Consider the following 15,874-nt stretch of genomic DNA (forward strand, 5'->3'; position numbering starts at 1 on the left):
TTGTTCAAACTGTATCAAATCCTATAATCTGCAAACATTTCACTGCCAAAGAGTCCTTTTGTTCTATTTTATATTACTGTTCTGCCCTAATTCTGAGCGAGCAGAACAGAACTAAATTTCTTTGCTAATATTGCCACCATGTGGTGAACTAGGCAAAAATTCTATTTGTACTGTTTAGTCATATTCAATCCATTTTTATCTATCCACTAGCTAGCCTACCAAACAGATTATTTTATTAACTATTTAATTATATAGAAAAACAGTGGCAATCTGCACAAAAGAACATCAACATTATTGATAAAGGTTGTAATCAAGTCATTTCACAGTTGAGTTTCGAATGACTGTGGGCATATCCAGTGACTCTTTAGGTAGCTTCTGTTGTGTTGGAAAAACTGCTGTGTATTATCTTCTTATAAACCTTTAGTGATAGAGCACCCACATTTCTGAAGGCAAGTTGTTCTACTGATTGATTGTCTAGGAAAATTTCTTCTTGTCTTGCATTCAGGTACTTTGGACAATAGGTGACCCAGTCTTTCTTATGGCATCTCCAGAGGTGGTATTCAGCTGGGTTCAGCCCAGTTTAACCAAACCTGTTGTTAACTTTGTGTGCAGTTCAGCGAACTGGCTGGCCCCTTGCCTCCCTGGCACTCCTTATCTTGGCCGGCATCTCCTGAGGCCATTTTGGCATCTTGGCACTCCTCTAACCACCACCCCCTCCAAGCAAGTGACATCCATGCAGGCAAAACCCCAAGGCAGCTCTGAGAATACACTTGGTAGGAGGCGCTGGAGCTACTAAACAGACAGCCAAGCTAAGTGCCTGAAGGACCCCATCTCATCATTGGGAGTCCCGGCGCCTCAGCAGGCAGTGGGCGAGGCCTCAGTTGGGCTTCTTGGCATACAACATGCCTCTCAGGGGGCCGATCTAGCACCTGGAACTGGCTCTGCCTTATGGCTCTGCCTTATGAGGGCATTGTTGGGGTTCCTGCAAAGGGGGGCTCAGATCTGGTTCCTACAAGGTGTCATGACCTGGTAGGAGTCATAATCCACGAGCTGCTACTGATGCTGTGCAGCTACCCGGGCATCTTCTTGGTGGGTGGTGGCCTGCAGGTAGATGCAGTGGGGGTGTGGTGGTCCTCCATCCCTTCCTCCATGGGCCCGGATTAGTTCCCTTCCTCCTTGTCTGCTGGTGGCCCCAGATCTGCTACCATTCCTGCACCCAAGTGGCTTGCATCTGCCACCTGGGCGCACTGTATGTGGTGAGGGTGAGGCTCAGATGCCTTCAGGCCCAAGGCCCAAGAGAAAGCACTGGTCTGGGGACACAGTCCTCCAAGATGGAGCTCTTCCCATGGAGCAAAGCCCTGGACAACCAGATCCATCATGAAGGCCTCAAGGGGCTCCAAAGCTTCCATGTGCCTCCACTGGTCTGAACACCCTGATCTTCAAATCCAAATGGGGCCAGCACGTGGAGGAGGGGCCGAAGTCACGACGAGACGACGTGCGATCACTGTCAACACTTTTATTACTGGGGGGTCCCAACGGACCTAAACCATCCCAAAGAGATAGTGAATAGGAAGATTACTGATCTTGCTGATCTCGGGGATATCGCAAAATGGTGAGAAACTTTTATTGTTTTAGAAAAATGGACTACCTATAAAACCTAAAAACCAGTTTAAATCAAAGAATAGAAGAGCTTAGCGGCGAATTTGAACTTTGGAATGGTTCTGGACAATGGTTATCTTACTTTTTAAATGTTATTTACATAGATTGAATCTAAGCAAACCTTTTTCAAATGGATGGATTAAGCTTTCTTCTTCTAACGTTTCTTTGTGACTTTCTGTAAGCTACAGATTAATTTTCTCCTCTTTTATTGGTGTGGGTATTTTTTTTACTCATTTAAAGAGATTCTTTGCCTAATTTGATATACAAAAGAGATACAAAAAAAAAGAAAGAAAAATCCCCACGACGGAGGCTGATCGGAGCCTTTGTGTATTCAAAGATGGAACATGCCTTTTTTCTCTCATGGATTGCTTTGACTTTGGCATTGCAAGGTTTTACTGCCTGGCTGTTTGGCTTAAGATCTGCTAAGACTCCACAGCTGTCCCTTTGAAATTTGTTTTCGTTCACAGAGAGCTTGTGAGCGTATGTTTTAATCTTGCTCACCTAAGAGAAAGCAGATGCGTATGAATTTTGCGTCTGTGACCTTGCAAGGAACAGTTTCAGAACTGTAAAAATTATTAAATACAGAGGAAAAAATTGAGATAAAATTGGAATACTTGGAGCATTTAACAATAAAATATGATGAAAAACTGAGGATGTTTTTCAAATGCAAAATAAGGCAATTGAAACTCAAAAAACTGAAATGGAAGACAAATATAAAGAGATTAAACTTGTTGATATTCATGGCAATTGGTTTATTTCTGAAAAAAGAAAGAATGGAATATTGAAAGGGGAATTAAATAGAGATGAAATTTATTTCAAAGGGCAAGACATAGAAGAAGAAGAAAACATTAAAGAATCTATGGACTATGAAATCCTATTTGCAAAATATTTGATAACACTGCTGATAATCAAAGACAAGCTGAATAAGGAAACAGAAAGAGGGCATCAAGACTACATGAGAGATCTTACAAGCAAGGAGTTGCTAAGAGGTGCCAATACAGATTTGATTAAGAGGATGTTTGGAGGACTGGTTCCACAAATGGCAGAAGATATTAGATTGTTTTGTTACTGGAAAGATACAGGTTGACAGATGGAAGAGTATAATTTAAAACTAGCTAAACCTAGTTAAATTTAGTGACAATAGGTATAGTTAAATAAAAATTATAATGATAGTAATGTATACAATGCGTAGTGTTATGATAAGCAATAATTGGATATGAATATTGAATGATACCCGTGAAGGGAAGGCTAGAAATCCTTTTGGACTATATATAAAGGTTAATAATAATAATAACAATAAAAAAGAACTAAATTAGACACAGTTTTGATTATTAGGGGGAAAATGTAGGATATAGGATATAGTCAAATAAAGAAAGGATAATGATAATAATTTATATATATGTATGGGTATAATATAAGGGAACTGGATGTAAATTGTAAACAGTGATTTGGAAAGAAGGATAGAAAATTTTGTTATTAAATATTATGGATGTTTAGCTAGAATAGGATATGAGGATTTAGTGTTAATGGAGGATTTTATAAATAAGTAAATGAAATGCCAGTATGTGGTTATGTATTAAATCTTGGTATATTTTATGATGAAGGACGTTTAAACAATCATATCAAATAAAAGTGGAGGTATGATGATGGTAATATAATAAACATCTGAGTTAAGATGCTAGAGTTAATATGAATTATATTTGATGACGGTGGAAGAGATGCACAAAAGCCTTTTGTAACCAACTGATGCACTTTCTACAGTATGTAAAGAAGGAGGATTCGTATGTTTGTTTTGAAAATAAAAATATATTAAACAAAAAAACAAATGGGGCCAGCACCTGACAGTGGTGGAGCAGTTCCAGGGCTGTATGTGTGCACCTTGCCACAGAGCAGAGGCATCAACCCCAGGGTAGCACACTGTCCCTCAGGCCACCAACTCGTCTGCCCATCCACCCATTGAACGGACTGGCCCAGAAATGGCACATCCCCTCATTGCGGACTGGATGTGGGACCCAAGGCAGAGGGGAGGGCAAGTGGGCAGCACTTGCCCGGATTGCTGGAAGCCTTGAAGCCAAACATGCCAGGCCCAAAAGGTGAGCAAGCCTTGCCATGTTCCCCTGAGCTGGCTCTTCGTGCAAGCACAACGGATCTCCCTCCCCTGCTGTCAGCCTTACCTTTCAGATCTTCCATGCACCTCCACCGGCCTGAATGCCCTGCCCTTCAGATCCCAACAGGGCCAGTGTGTGGCTGCTCACAAAGGTAAGGCCAACCATGGGGGCCAGATCCACTTTTGACACCCTTGTTCTAAATGGTCAAGATTACTCAGCAGAAGGAAGACTATTTTCAAACTGCACTAAGAAAATGTCCCTGAAAGTCAAATTTACAATTGGGGTGTGTGTGTGTGGAGAAAAATAAAGGCTGACATTTTCTGTTCTGTTTTGCAAAAGTGGTTGAAGCACCTTTTCAAATAACAATTAGGTGGTGTAAATTAAGCCTCTATGACCATCCCTTTGGAATGAGTTGCATATACAAAATGTATTGGTTGGTTGGTCCCCAAACCCCGAACAGATTAAGCATTACATTACTTGTATCACTCTCCATCAATTGAGACTTGATCATAAACTGCATTTACAAAACCTTCTTTTTTTAATCAATGTATTCAAATCTCATTTAAACAGTTTTTAATTTACTTCACATTCCTTCTCCCTAACACCCATTCAACAATCTGCAACATTTAAACACCTTTAAATTGCTTTCTTTCAGGAAAATTGTAGAGTTTTATTTTAAGGCAGCATCTATTTCAGAAACTTCTCTCTCACACACATACCCAAAATCTCACAGAGGGTAAAACTAAGACAAATTGGTCAATATATCACCCTAAATAAACCAGTTCCCTGGAAATTCACAGTAAGCTGTACATTACTAAGCTGTGATTGCACAGTGGTTAGAAGTTGCAGGCTAACTCTGCCAATTGCCAGGAGTTTGATCCTGACTAGCTCAAGGTCGACTCAGATTTCCATCCTTCTGAGGTCAGTAAAATGATCCAAATTGTTGGGGGTAATATGCTGACTTTGTAAACCTCTCAGAGAAAGATGTAAAACACTGCGAAGCTGTATATAAATGCTAATAGACAACCCTTTATTTTGAAAAATTAATTATTTCCGAGTCATTCCAATTATATAGCTTTATAACTTAATTATATTAATAATTATTCTCACCTGGGATATGTGCTCCTTTTCCTCTGATTGATTAGGAAGATCATGGCAAACATTACAAATCTGGGACTTCAATAGAGTTTTTTGATGCTCCATAATAAAAAACAGGAAAGAAAGGCCTAAGGAATTTAAACTCACTGTTCAGAGACCCATCAGCTAAGTACACTTCATAGCTGTAGGCCTGGGAAGATGTCCCAGTATTAGGATTCACATACCTGTCTTGCAAATTTGGTCCCCCAGGGAAATTTGATGCAAAATGAGAACTTCCTATGAACTTCCTTCACTTCTGAAACTTGGTTACAATAAACACAGTGACAGAAAGCAGAAAAATGGATGAGATGGCAACCAAGCAGATAATCAGATACAGTGTTAGAGTATGATCTCCCTCCTGAGGGACTTCATCCTTAGGATTTTCCATAATTTTCATGTAAGGATCAGAGAAGCCGTCCACTAGAAGAATCCTTAGGGTTGCAGAGGCAGACTGTGGAGGATGCCCATTATCCCTAACTGCCACAATAAGAGTGTGTTTGAAACTGTCTCGGATGTTCACCAGCCTCATGGTTTTCACCTCCCCATTCTGAGTTCCAACAGCGAAACACAAAACTGGGATACCAAATCTCAAGTCAACATGGCAAGATAAACTATCTACTATACATGGATGACTTAAAATTGTATGCAAAAAGCCTCAGTGAATTTAAATCAAAACTCAACACAGTTCAACTGTTCAGCAGTGACATCAAAATGAACTTTGGAATTGAAAAATGTGTTATATTATCCATGTAGCAAGGAAAATGAAAAAAAAAATAGAAGGAATAGAACTGGAAAATGGAAGCATAGTGAAAACATTAGCAAATGATGATGGTTACAAATACCTAGGCATATTAGAAGCAGATAACATCTTGAATAGAAAAGTCAAAGAATCAATGCAAAAGGAGGGTCTGCAAAATATTAAAATCAAAGTTGAATGCTGGAAACATAATTAAAATCATTAATACATGGGCAGTTCCAGTGATGCACTACTCAGCTGGAATCATCAAATGAACTTTGGCTGAACTGGAAAACTTGGACCAGAAAACGCACAAACGTTTTACATCCACAAAGTGACATTGACAGGTTGTACCTGCCAAGAAAAATAGGGGGCAGGGGGCTATTGCAAATCCATCAAACTGTAGAAGAAGAAAAAATGAAGTTTGAATGATTATGTGAACCAAAGTACATAGAAATTGCTACAGGCCGTGAAAACGGAAAACAGTATAAAAACAACAGAAACAAAGGTAGAATATAAGGAAAAACAGCTGGATGAAAGATTAAATAGATGGAAAACCAAAGCTTTGCATGGACAGCACTTGAAAAACATTGAAGGAAAATGTAATGACAATTGACACGGATATGACTTAAGATGGGAACCATCAAGAAAGAAATGGAAGGTTTAATAGTCGCTGCTCAAGAACAAGCACTACAAGCTAATGCCATGAAAGCAAAGGTACAAAAATCCACTGACAATCCAAACTGGATTGTCAACAACAAAGTTGAAACTGTTTCACATTTAATGAATGCAGCAAAATTGCACAAACTGATTACAAAGCTAGACACGACCGAGTTGCTAAATTAATCCACTGGTCATTATGTAAAAAATACAACTTACCTATATCCAAAAAATCATGGGAGCACAAAGTGGAAAAGGTTACCGAAAATGAGAAGGTGCAGATCTTGTGGGACTTTTGAATACAGACGGATCATCATTTGGAACACAACACACCAGATATCACACTTGTAATATGGGCCAAAACATACAATTTATTGACATCGCGGTACCAGGAGATGCCAAAGTCGAAGAAAAAGAACTGGAAGAAATCATGAAATACAGTGACTTGGCCATCGCAAACTACCTGATTATGGATGAAACATGTAACAGTGATACCCATTGTCATCAGGGCTACCTTGGTCCAAGAATTTTATAATATACATCAACAAATTGCAGCTTCCTGCAATAACACCAGTGGAACTGCAAAAAAACCTGTGCTACTCAGAACATTGTATATTTTAAGAAGGTACTTGGTTGATACCTAGAACGCTGGCAGCAATCTGTGTCAACCATTAACCAGTCAATGGTATTTGTGATGTATTTTTGAATGTTCGGTTGACTGAGTTTCATGTTTAATGGATAATAATAATAATAATAACAATAGCAGTGGACTTATATACCGCTTCATAGGGCTTTCAGCCCTCTCTAAGCGGTTTACAGAGAGTCAGCATATTGCCCCCAACAATCTGGGTCCTCATTTTACCCACCTCGGAAGGATGGAAGGCTGAGTCAACCCTGAGCCGGTGAGATTTGAACCGCTGAACTGCTGATCTAGCAGTAGCCTGCAGTGCTGCATTTAACCACTGCGCCACCTTGGCTCATCTACAACAACAACAACAACAACCTTTATTGTCATTCTACAATGAAATTGATTTAGCCTCTACTGGTGCAATCCATATCAAAAATACAAGATAACATGAATAATATAGACAATGGTCCTTATACAAGTGATTAGGGAGAAACCAGTCATATGTTTCCATGTATGCCTAGAGTGATTGTATTTGTATTTAGGAGTCTGACAGCCCATGGGTAAAAGCTGTTTTTAAACCTATTTGTCCAACTGGCTATACTATCAGGTGTTTCATGGTCTTTCTCTTCACTAGATTAGCCATGCCCAATGTTGTGGCCCGTCAGTGGCCAGCGGAGCTGGCAGCAGAGTTGGACAGTGAGGAAGTTAGGGAGGAGCATGAGCCAGTCCTGGAGACTGGGAAAGGTTCAGATGAGGGCTCTGCATCAGAGCCAAGGCCGTCTGACAGTGATCAGGTGCCTACGGAGCTAGACAGCAGTGAGGCAGAAGAACAGCTAGAGCCTGTTCCCAGTGTGTCATGCGCAGAGCTGCCAGAAAAAAAGAACAATTCAGGGTAGACTTGGGAGTAAAGTCACAGGTGGAAGGTGTTTGGCCCCTCCTACAGGAAATAAGACAGGAGCGAAAGGGGAGTGGGCTTTTTCAGGAAACAATTCGTTATGTCGGTCATTAGATTCATTTCAGAATGTGACAATCTGTCCATGAATGTCAGAGACTCTGTGTCCAGTCTGGTAAGTTCCCCTTCTACCCCCTCATCTAAGTCATTTTAAAAGATATTGAAGAATACCGGCCCTAAGATGGAACCTTGTGGTACCCCACTGCTTACTTCTCTCCATGTAGACTTAGACCCACTAAAGACTACTCATTGAGTATGGTTTGTCAGCCAGTTACAAATCCATCTGGTGGTTATGCTATCTATGCCACTTTTTTTTAGCTTACCAAAAAGTAGGTTGTGGTCTACTTTGTCTGTCTTGCTGAATCCTAAGTATATTATGTCTACAGTATTTTGCTGGTCTACTAATTTAATCACTATGTTGAAAAATGAAATAAGTTTGGTTTGGCATGATCTGTTTTTAACAAACCCATGCTCACTTCTAGTTATTACTTTACATGATCACTCTTGTGCGACTATTATATGTACAAAAATGGAAAGAATCTAGAGAAATGGTTGGTGAACATGACAGAACTAGCAGAGATGGCAAAATTAGCTTGTTTGATTTATTAGTGACTGGAAACCTTTTATGGACTTATTTTCACAGTGTTTTCTAATGCCTATGTGTATTTACCCACATAGTACAGCTGTAGTATTTTTTTTTCTTATCTTTCTTACTCTCCACTTATTGGTATTATTATTATTATAATTACCATTATTTTGTTCTTTGCATGTGCACTGAGAGATTCTGCTTTCGGTATTCCTTGTATGTCTAATCACACTTAGCAAAGAATTAAATTCAATTCAGAATAATTAAAAAGGTTTACAGATTATAATAGCGTTTCCATGAATTAAAAAAATATCAACAGAATCTTTAAACACCAGGTGATAATATAATAATGAACTGTTGCAAAGTATGTATTTTAGTGAAATTCTGTCCTTTCCTAATAATTTCTACAATATAGGAATAGCTGCCAAGAGAAGTTCATATAAGATTCACTAAGAAAGCAATCAAAACACAAATACTACAGATGGCAAGAGATAAAACATTGAAATATAAAGATAAGGAGATTGTGGTCCTGAAACAAGTACCAAGAAGAGTGAGAGAGATGAGAAGAGAATATCAATTTTTGACTAAAATTTTACTTTAAAAAGGCGTTAATTACAGATGGCTGATACCAGAAGGTCTCATGTTTGTATAGCAAGGACAAAGAAACAGAATAGATTCAATTGAGAAAGCAGAACTATTTTATGCAGAATATTTTAGAGGGAAAGAGGAGACACAAAAAGAAGAATCATTAATTGAATTCCAAGAGGAATGTCTAGCAGTGACTGAAAAAGAAGAAGGTGTGGAGCCTAGAGAACAACGAGAACTGAGATCTACTAGAGCAGCAAATCATTCTTATAATGTATAAATATGGAAGAGAAAAAATTGATTACAATTAATATAAATGGACTCAAATCAGCTATTAAAAGAAGGAAAACATTTCATAAATTAGAAAAATTAAAATTTGATATCATCTGCCTACAAGAAGTATATATTAAAGAGCAACATGAACAAATATTGATACAGCTAAAGCTAGGGAAAATATTTACTGTGTTGACACGATGTAAGAAAAGAGGAGTGGTTTTAAATATTAAAGATACAATTCCAGCGGAACAAATTTATACAGATGATGATGGAAGAATCTTGATGGTGGAAATTATGGACAACAATATGAAAATACTTTTAATAGCAATTTACCCTCCAAATGACAATCAAGAAGAATTTTATAGAAAATTACACATGAAAATAATTGGATTGGACTATGTTAATATCTGCATGATGGGATATTTTAATGGAATAGTAGATGAGAAATTGGACTATAAAACACAAAAAACAATAAAACAAAGTAGAAAGACTCTTCCAAAATCCTTTTTTAAAATGATAGATGAAATAGATTTAAAAAATGTATGGAGAGAAAGAAACACTAAAACTAGACAATATACTTTCTACTAAAATAGACACTCATTATGGTCTACAATAGATATGATATGGATGTCAACGGAATTGATATTTAACATACAGGAAATTGATATAGAAACAAGTACTTGGGCAGACCACAATCCAATGACAATTAAATGGAAAGGACAAAGTAGAAGATCTAGATGGACTTTAAACAATACCATATTAAAAGAAAAGAACTTTGTACAGAAAATGGAGAAAGAATTGGCTTTCTTTTTTTAAAGAAAACAGAAAAGGTGACACATCAATGCAGAACCTTTGGGATACAATGAATGCCTACCTAGAGGCTTGATAAAAGACTGTACAAGGAAAAGAAATACTAAGAAAAGACAAGCTTCTAAAACATTGGAGGATGATTACAAGAGACTTGAAAAAGAGTTACAGAAACTTCCACAAAAAAAGGACATTAAAATAAAAATGGGCAAAATTAAACATAAAATGGGGCTAATGGAAAAGGAGGAACTAGCACAAAAACCTAGAGGTGCTAAACAGAACTACTTCGAAGATGCAAACAAACCAGGTAGATGGTTAGCGTATAAACTGAAAAAAGAGAGAGAATCAAGAAAAACAATGCAACTAATAGACGATCAAGGGCAAATTTGCTATGGAAATAGAGAGAAGAAAAAAATTGTACAAGATTATTAGGGAAAATTGTATGAACAAGAGAACATAGAGGAGGGAAGAGTCAAAAAATACTTGCAGAAAGCAAATGTACCCCAGATATTTAAAGAAACTGAAATGATGCTAGGAGGGAATATAACAATGATGGAATTAACTGAAGCACTTAAAAAACAATATAATGGAAAGGCTCCAGGTCGGGATGGACTGCCAGGAGAATTTTATAAGACATTACAGGAATTGTTGAATCTTCCATTGTTAGAAGTTATGAACGAAGTCATGTTAAAGATAAGGATACCCAAATTGTGGTCAGAAGCATATATTACGCTTGTGCCAAAGGAGGACGATGATCCACAACAAATTAAGAACTATAGCCCTATCTCCCTGCTAAATTCAGATTATAAAATCTTCGCTTCAATATTGGCAGAAAGACTTAAAAGATATTTAAATAATGTTATCCACCCTGATCAAAATGGGTTTCTGCCAAAGAGACAAATTAAAGATAACCTGAGAATAATTCTGGACACTTTGGAATATTATGAGGCACACCCTGAAAAACAAATGACCTTGATATTTTTAGATGCACAAAAAGCTTTTGACAACGTGAATTGGCGATTTATGTTATTACATTTGGAGCAGATGGGCTTTGGTAAGAAATTCATTCAAGCCATAGAAGCTATATATCATAAACAAACAGCAAAGATAATGATAAATGGGGAACTGACAGATTCTATTGATATAAGGAAAGGGACAAGACAATGTTGCCCACTGTCACCTCTGTTGTTTGTGTTAACATTAGAAGTCTTAAATAGACACACAGACAGACACACAAACAGACACACACACACACACACACACACACACACAAACACACACACAGAGAGATTGGCACAAGATCACCTTTCTACCTTACTGTCTCAGAAAAGGAATTGTTTGTTACATTATTTTCTAAATGTGCAACCACTTCTCTTTCTTTCCATCTTTCCAAATAGTCTATGCATTATCTGTCCAAAGAATAATAATTTAAGCCTGGTAATATGTGCCTTGAGTGAAAACTGTACATTAGTTTGTTTAAGCATGAAAAAGCATCTATACGCAGAACTTGCAAACAGATTCAAAAGAAAAAAAATCCATTCTTATTAGTCTGTTGACAAAAACGTTTACACTTTCTTTATTATTATGGTTAAAATAACTTAAGAGATTTGCCTTGTATGTTACAAGTTTGTACCTAAGGAAATTGGGATGGGTGGAAGGAGGAGGGGGAGGAAAAAGACTACTTTCCTACTGCACTAGGAAAATATGCCTGGAAACTATGTTTGCAACCATCGAGTAAAAATCCCAGTATGTTGGCATTTTGTCCCCACATTTTTCCATGTTGCAAAAAGTCATACTGGAAAAGATAATCAAAAAACAGAAATAGATTTTTAAAACAATGCAAAAATTATGGAATGAATGGTGATCTCTGCTCTAAACAGATCTGTGGTTCTTCAACAAATAACAACAAAGTTGCTCAGGAATAATCAAAAGAGCAAAACCACAAAAAGTGGGAATAAATAGAAAGACGTTAGATTAACTGCATGTTTTCCTCACCTCTTTCTTTGCGCCATTAACTGCAACCTGCTCAGAAGTATCTTGGATGCCTGCAGAAATACCACTGTTCTCTGGGACGCTAACATCTCCCACCGAAAAGACAGGAAAGAGAGGCCTGAGAAATCGGAACTCGCTACTTAAGGATCCACCAGTCAAACAAACATCATAACGGTAAGTCCTGGAAAGCGATCCATTCTGTGAATCAGCACAGTTCCCTGGAGTATCAGAACCGGCAGGTGGGAAGTGAGGAACAGCTGCAGTAAAATGGCTTTGTGGGTCCTTCTTGAAGATTTTGACCACAATAAACACAACAATGCAGACCAGGAACACAAAGGAGACTGCAGCCAAGCAGATCACCAGATACTTGGTCAAGGTTTTATCTTCTTCCGGTTCTTGCACACTGACATCCACCCTCCTCAGGAAGGGATCCGAAAAGCCATCCACAAGAAGAACATTAAGCAACGCCGTGCTGGTCTGCGGAGGAAGGCCGTTGTCTCTGACCAGTATCACCAGCCTCTGCTTACTTGTGTCTCGCTCATTCAGGACTCTCCTGGTTTTCACTTCCCCATTCTGCGCTCCTATGCTGAAAAGGGCTGGGTCTGTGGCCTTCAGCAATTCATAGGAAAGCCAGGAGTTTTGGCCAGAATCTCCATCCACTGCAACCACCTTGGTGACCAGATAGCCGGCCTCGGCTGACTTGGGAAGCAGCTCATTGCATGGGGATGTGTTGTTCTGGAGGGGATACAGGAAGAAGGGAGCGTTGTCATTCTCATCTATGATGTGGATTCGGACAATCACTTCTGAGCTCAGGGAAGGAGAACCACCATCAGATGCCCCCACAGTGACTCTGAAGCCTCTTATCTGCTCATAGTCCAGGGATCGGAGGGCATACATGTTTCCAGTTTCAGAGTTGATTGAGATGTAAGAAGTCATCATGCCATCACCTTTCCCAGGCAGAACTATGTAATTCACTTTAGCATTCAGGGTTGTGTCTAGATCCAGAGCATGGACTGAGCCAATGAACAAGCCTGGAATATTATTCTCCCTGATTTGCATGTCATATGAAGACTTTTCAAAAAGGGGAGAATTATCATTGACATCGGAGATCTGAACGTTAATCAATCTTGTTGAAGTGAGCCTAGGAGCTCCCCAGTCAATGGCAGTGATGGTGATGTTGTATTCAGTGACCGTCTCTCTGTCTAGGGGACTTTGGAGCACAAGCTGATAAAAGTTGTTTGTGGTGGCTTTCAGCACAAAAGGGAGATTCATCTGCACGGAGCAGACCGTTTTGCTGTTGTCTCCAGAGTCTTGGTCTCTCACATTGAAGAGGGCCACTATTGTGTCCAGGGGAGAGTCCTCCTTTAAAGGGCTGATCAGAGATATGATGGACACTTCTGGGGGATTGTCATTCTCATCTTCAACCTCTATCAGTGTCTTGCAGTGCCCTGAAAGACCCCCTCCATCTGTTGCTCTGATGTTCATGCTATAGCTCTTTTCTTTCTCATAATCAATCTGTCCACAAACAGTTATTTCACCAGTAATTTCATTTAAATAAAACAAATTGTTTATTCTTTCAGGCACCTGATGGAACGAGTAGAGGATTTGCGCATTTGAACCCAAATCCAGATCTGTAGCTTCCACCTTAATCACAAGAGTTCCCTTAGGGAGATTCTCCTTTATTCTTGCCTTATATTCAGACTTACTAAACAAAGGAAAGTTATCATTAATATCCAGAACATTAATATTAATTTGAACTGTGCCAGTTTTCTTTGGAACTCCTTCATCAATAGCCAATAGAATCAATTCAAGGTGTGACATCCTCTCCCTATCTAATGTTTTCTTCAAAACAAGGTATATATTGTTATCCCCGTCTTCATTCTTATGTACTTCCAGGTGAAAATGTTCATTGGGACTAAGAGTATAATTTTGGATGCTATTTTCTCCCAAGTCCTCATCTTGGGCAGGTTCCAAGGGGAACGTTGTACTTTTAGGAACAGTCTCAAGAATGTCTACCTCCACATTGTTTTTCCAAAATTTGGGTGCATTGTCATTCACATCTTCTATCTTGATTTCAAGGTTAAACATATCTAAGGGGTTTTCCAAAACAAGCTGAGAAAGAAGTAGACAAGGATCATCCTGGCCACATAAAGCTTCTCTGTCTATTTTATCATTAATCAACAGATTCCCAGTTTGAATATCAAGGTGGAAGTATTCCTGAGTGCCCTCAGCAACTAAATGTGCTTTGCGTGTGGTAAGCTCCCCTGTTTTCAGTTTCAATTCCTTGAGCACATTAGCCACCAGAAACCCCTTTTTCTTTTCTTCCGGGACAGAAAAGCGAATTGAAGCACACATTACTCTAAGGAATGAAAAAGAGAGAAGGACATACAGACCTTGCCTTTTCCAAAAGCCATTCTCCATGATTCCAGTCTCTTGTAGGCTGAAATTCTGCCCCAAAATTCAGTCTTTTTTCCTTCCTTTATGATTTAATTGTTCAAACTGTATCAAATTGTATAATCTGCAAACGTTTCACTGCCAAAGAGTCCTTTTGTTCTATTTTATATTACTGTTCTGCCCTAAGTCTGAGCGAGCAGACCAGAACTAAATTTCTTTGCTAATATTGCCACCATGTGGTGAACTAGGCAAAAATTCTATTTGTACTGTTTAGTCATATTCAATCCATTTTTATCTATCCACTAGCTAGCCTACCAAACAGATTATTTTTTTAACTATTTAATTATATAGAAAAACAGTGGGAATCTGCACAAAAGAACATCAACATTATTGATAAAGGTTGTAATCAAGTCATTTCACAGTTGAGTTTCGAATGACTGTGGGCATATCCAGTGACTCTTTAGGTAGTTTCTGTTGTGTGGGAATAGAATAGAATAGAATAGAATAGAATAGGTTGGAAGGAATATTGGAAATTTTCTAGCCAGGAGACCCTCTATCATTCCAGAAAAACTACTATATCTTCTTATAAACCTTTAGTGATAGAACACCCACAGCTTCTGAAGGCTGTTCTACAGATTGATTGTAAGGAAATTTGTCTTATTTCTAGGAAAAATTCTTCTTGTCTTGCATTCAGGTACTTTGGACAATAGGTGACCCGCTCTTCCTTATGGCATCTCCAGAGGTGGTATTCAGCTGGTTCAGCCCAGTTTAACCAAACCTGTTGTTAACTTTGTGTGCACTTCAGTGAACTGGCTGGCCCTGCCCCTCACCTCCCCGGCACTCCTTATCTCGGCCAGCATCTCCTGAGGCCATTTTGGCATCTTGGCACTCCTCTAACCCCCCCCCCCTCCAAGCAAGTGATATCCATGCAGGCAAAACCCCAAGGCAGCTCTGACAAGGCACTTGGCAGGAGGGGCTGGAGCTACTAAACAAACAGCCAAGCTAAGTGCCTGAAGGACCCCATCTCATCACTAGGAGTCCAGGCGCCTCAGCAGGCAGTGGGTGAGGTCTCAGCTGGGCTTCTTGGCAGGCAACAAGCCTCACAGGGGGGCGATCTAGCACCTGGAACTGGCTCTGCCCTATACAAAATATATTGGTTGTCCTTGGAAACTGAGAATATCCAGTAAATATCCCAATATGTTGGCATCATGTTCCCATGTCTTTCCATCTTGCAAAAAGTGATTTTTCACTGATCACCTCTGCATTATTCAAACCTTCAGCTATTTCATACCCCTTCTTTAGCTATTTTAGTTGATGTTACTAAGCGGTATTGTTTTCCTCTTTTTGACCATTT

The 15,874-nt window shown here is 39.0% G+C and overlaps 1 protein-coding gene across 1 annotated transcript; it reads right to left on the reverse strand.

The window, feature by feature from the left end:
• Positions 1-5,154: 5,154 nt before the first annotated feature.
• LOC116510756 (protocadherin beta-16-like) lies at positions 5,155-14,547 on the reverse strand. The gene is made up of 3 exons (XM_032220404.1): positions 12,130-14,547; positions 11,825-11,929; positions 5,155-5,451 (listed from the first exon to the last, which is right to left on the reverse strand). The coding sequence occupies exons 1-3, from the start codon at positions 14,545-14,547 to the stop codon at positions 5,155-5,157; spliced, it is 2,820 nt and encodes a 939-aa protein (XP_032076295.1).
• Positions 14,548-15,874: the final 1,327 nt, after the last annotated feature.

The sequence above is a fragment of the Thamnophis elegans genome, chromosome 6 (genome assembly GCF_009769535.1).
Source record: "Thamnophis elegans isolate rThaEle1 chromosome 6, rThaEle1.pri, whole genome shotgun sequence".
Taxonomy (NCBI): domain Eukaryota; kingdom Metazoa; phylum Chordata; class Lepidosauria; order Squamata; family Colubridae; genus Thamnophis; species Thamnophis elegans.

Bases quoted from the DNA above. Each gene is read 5' to 3' on its own strand.
- LOC116510756 (XM_032220404.1), bottom strand. From the start codon at position 14,547: ATGGAGAATGGCTTTTGGAAAAGGCAAGGTCTGTATGTCCTTCTCTCT. The intron at 11,930-12,129 runs GTGAGGAAAACA...TATCTTTTCCAG, and splicing joins TTAATGGCGCAAAGAAAGAG to TATGACTTTTTGCAACATGG. The intron at 5,452-11,824 runs GTAGGAAAGTAG...GTTGGAACTCAG, and splicing joins AGGCATATTTTCCTAGTGCA to AATGGGGAGGTGAAAACCAT.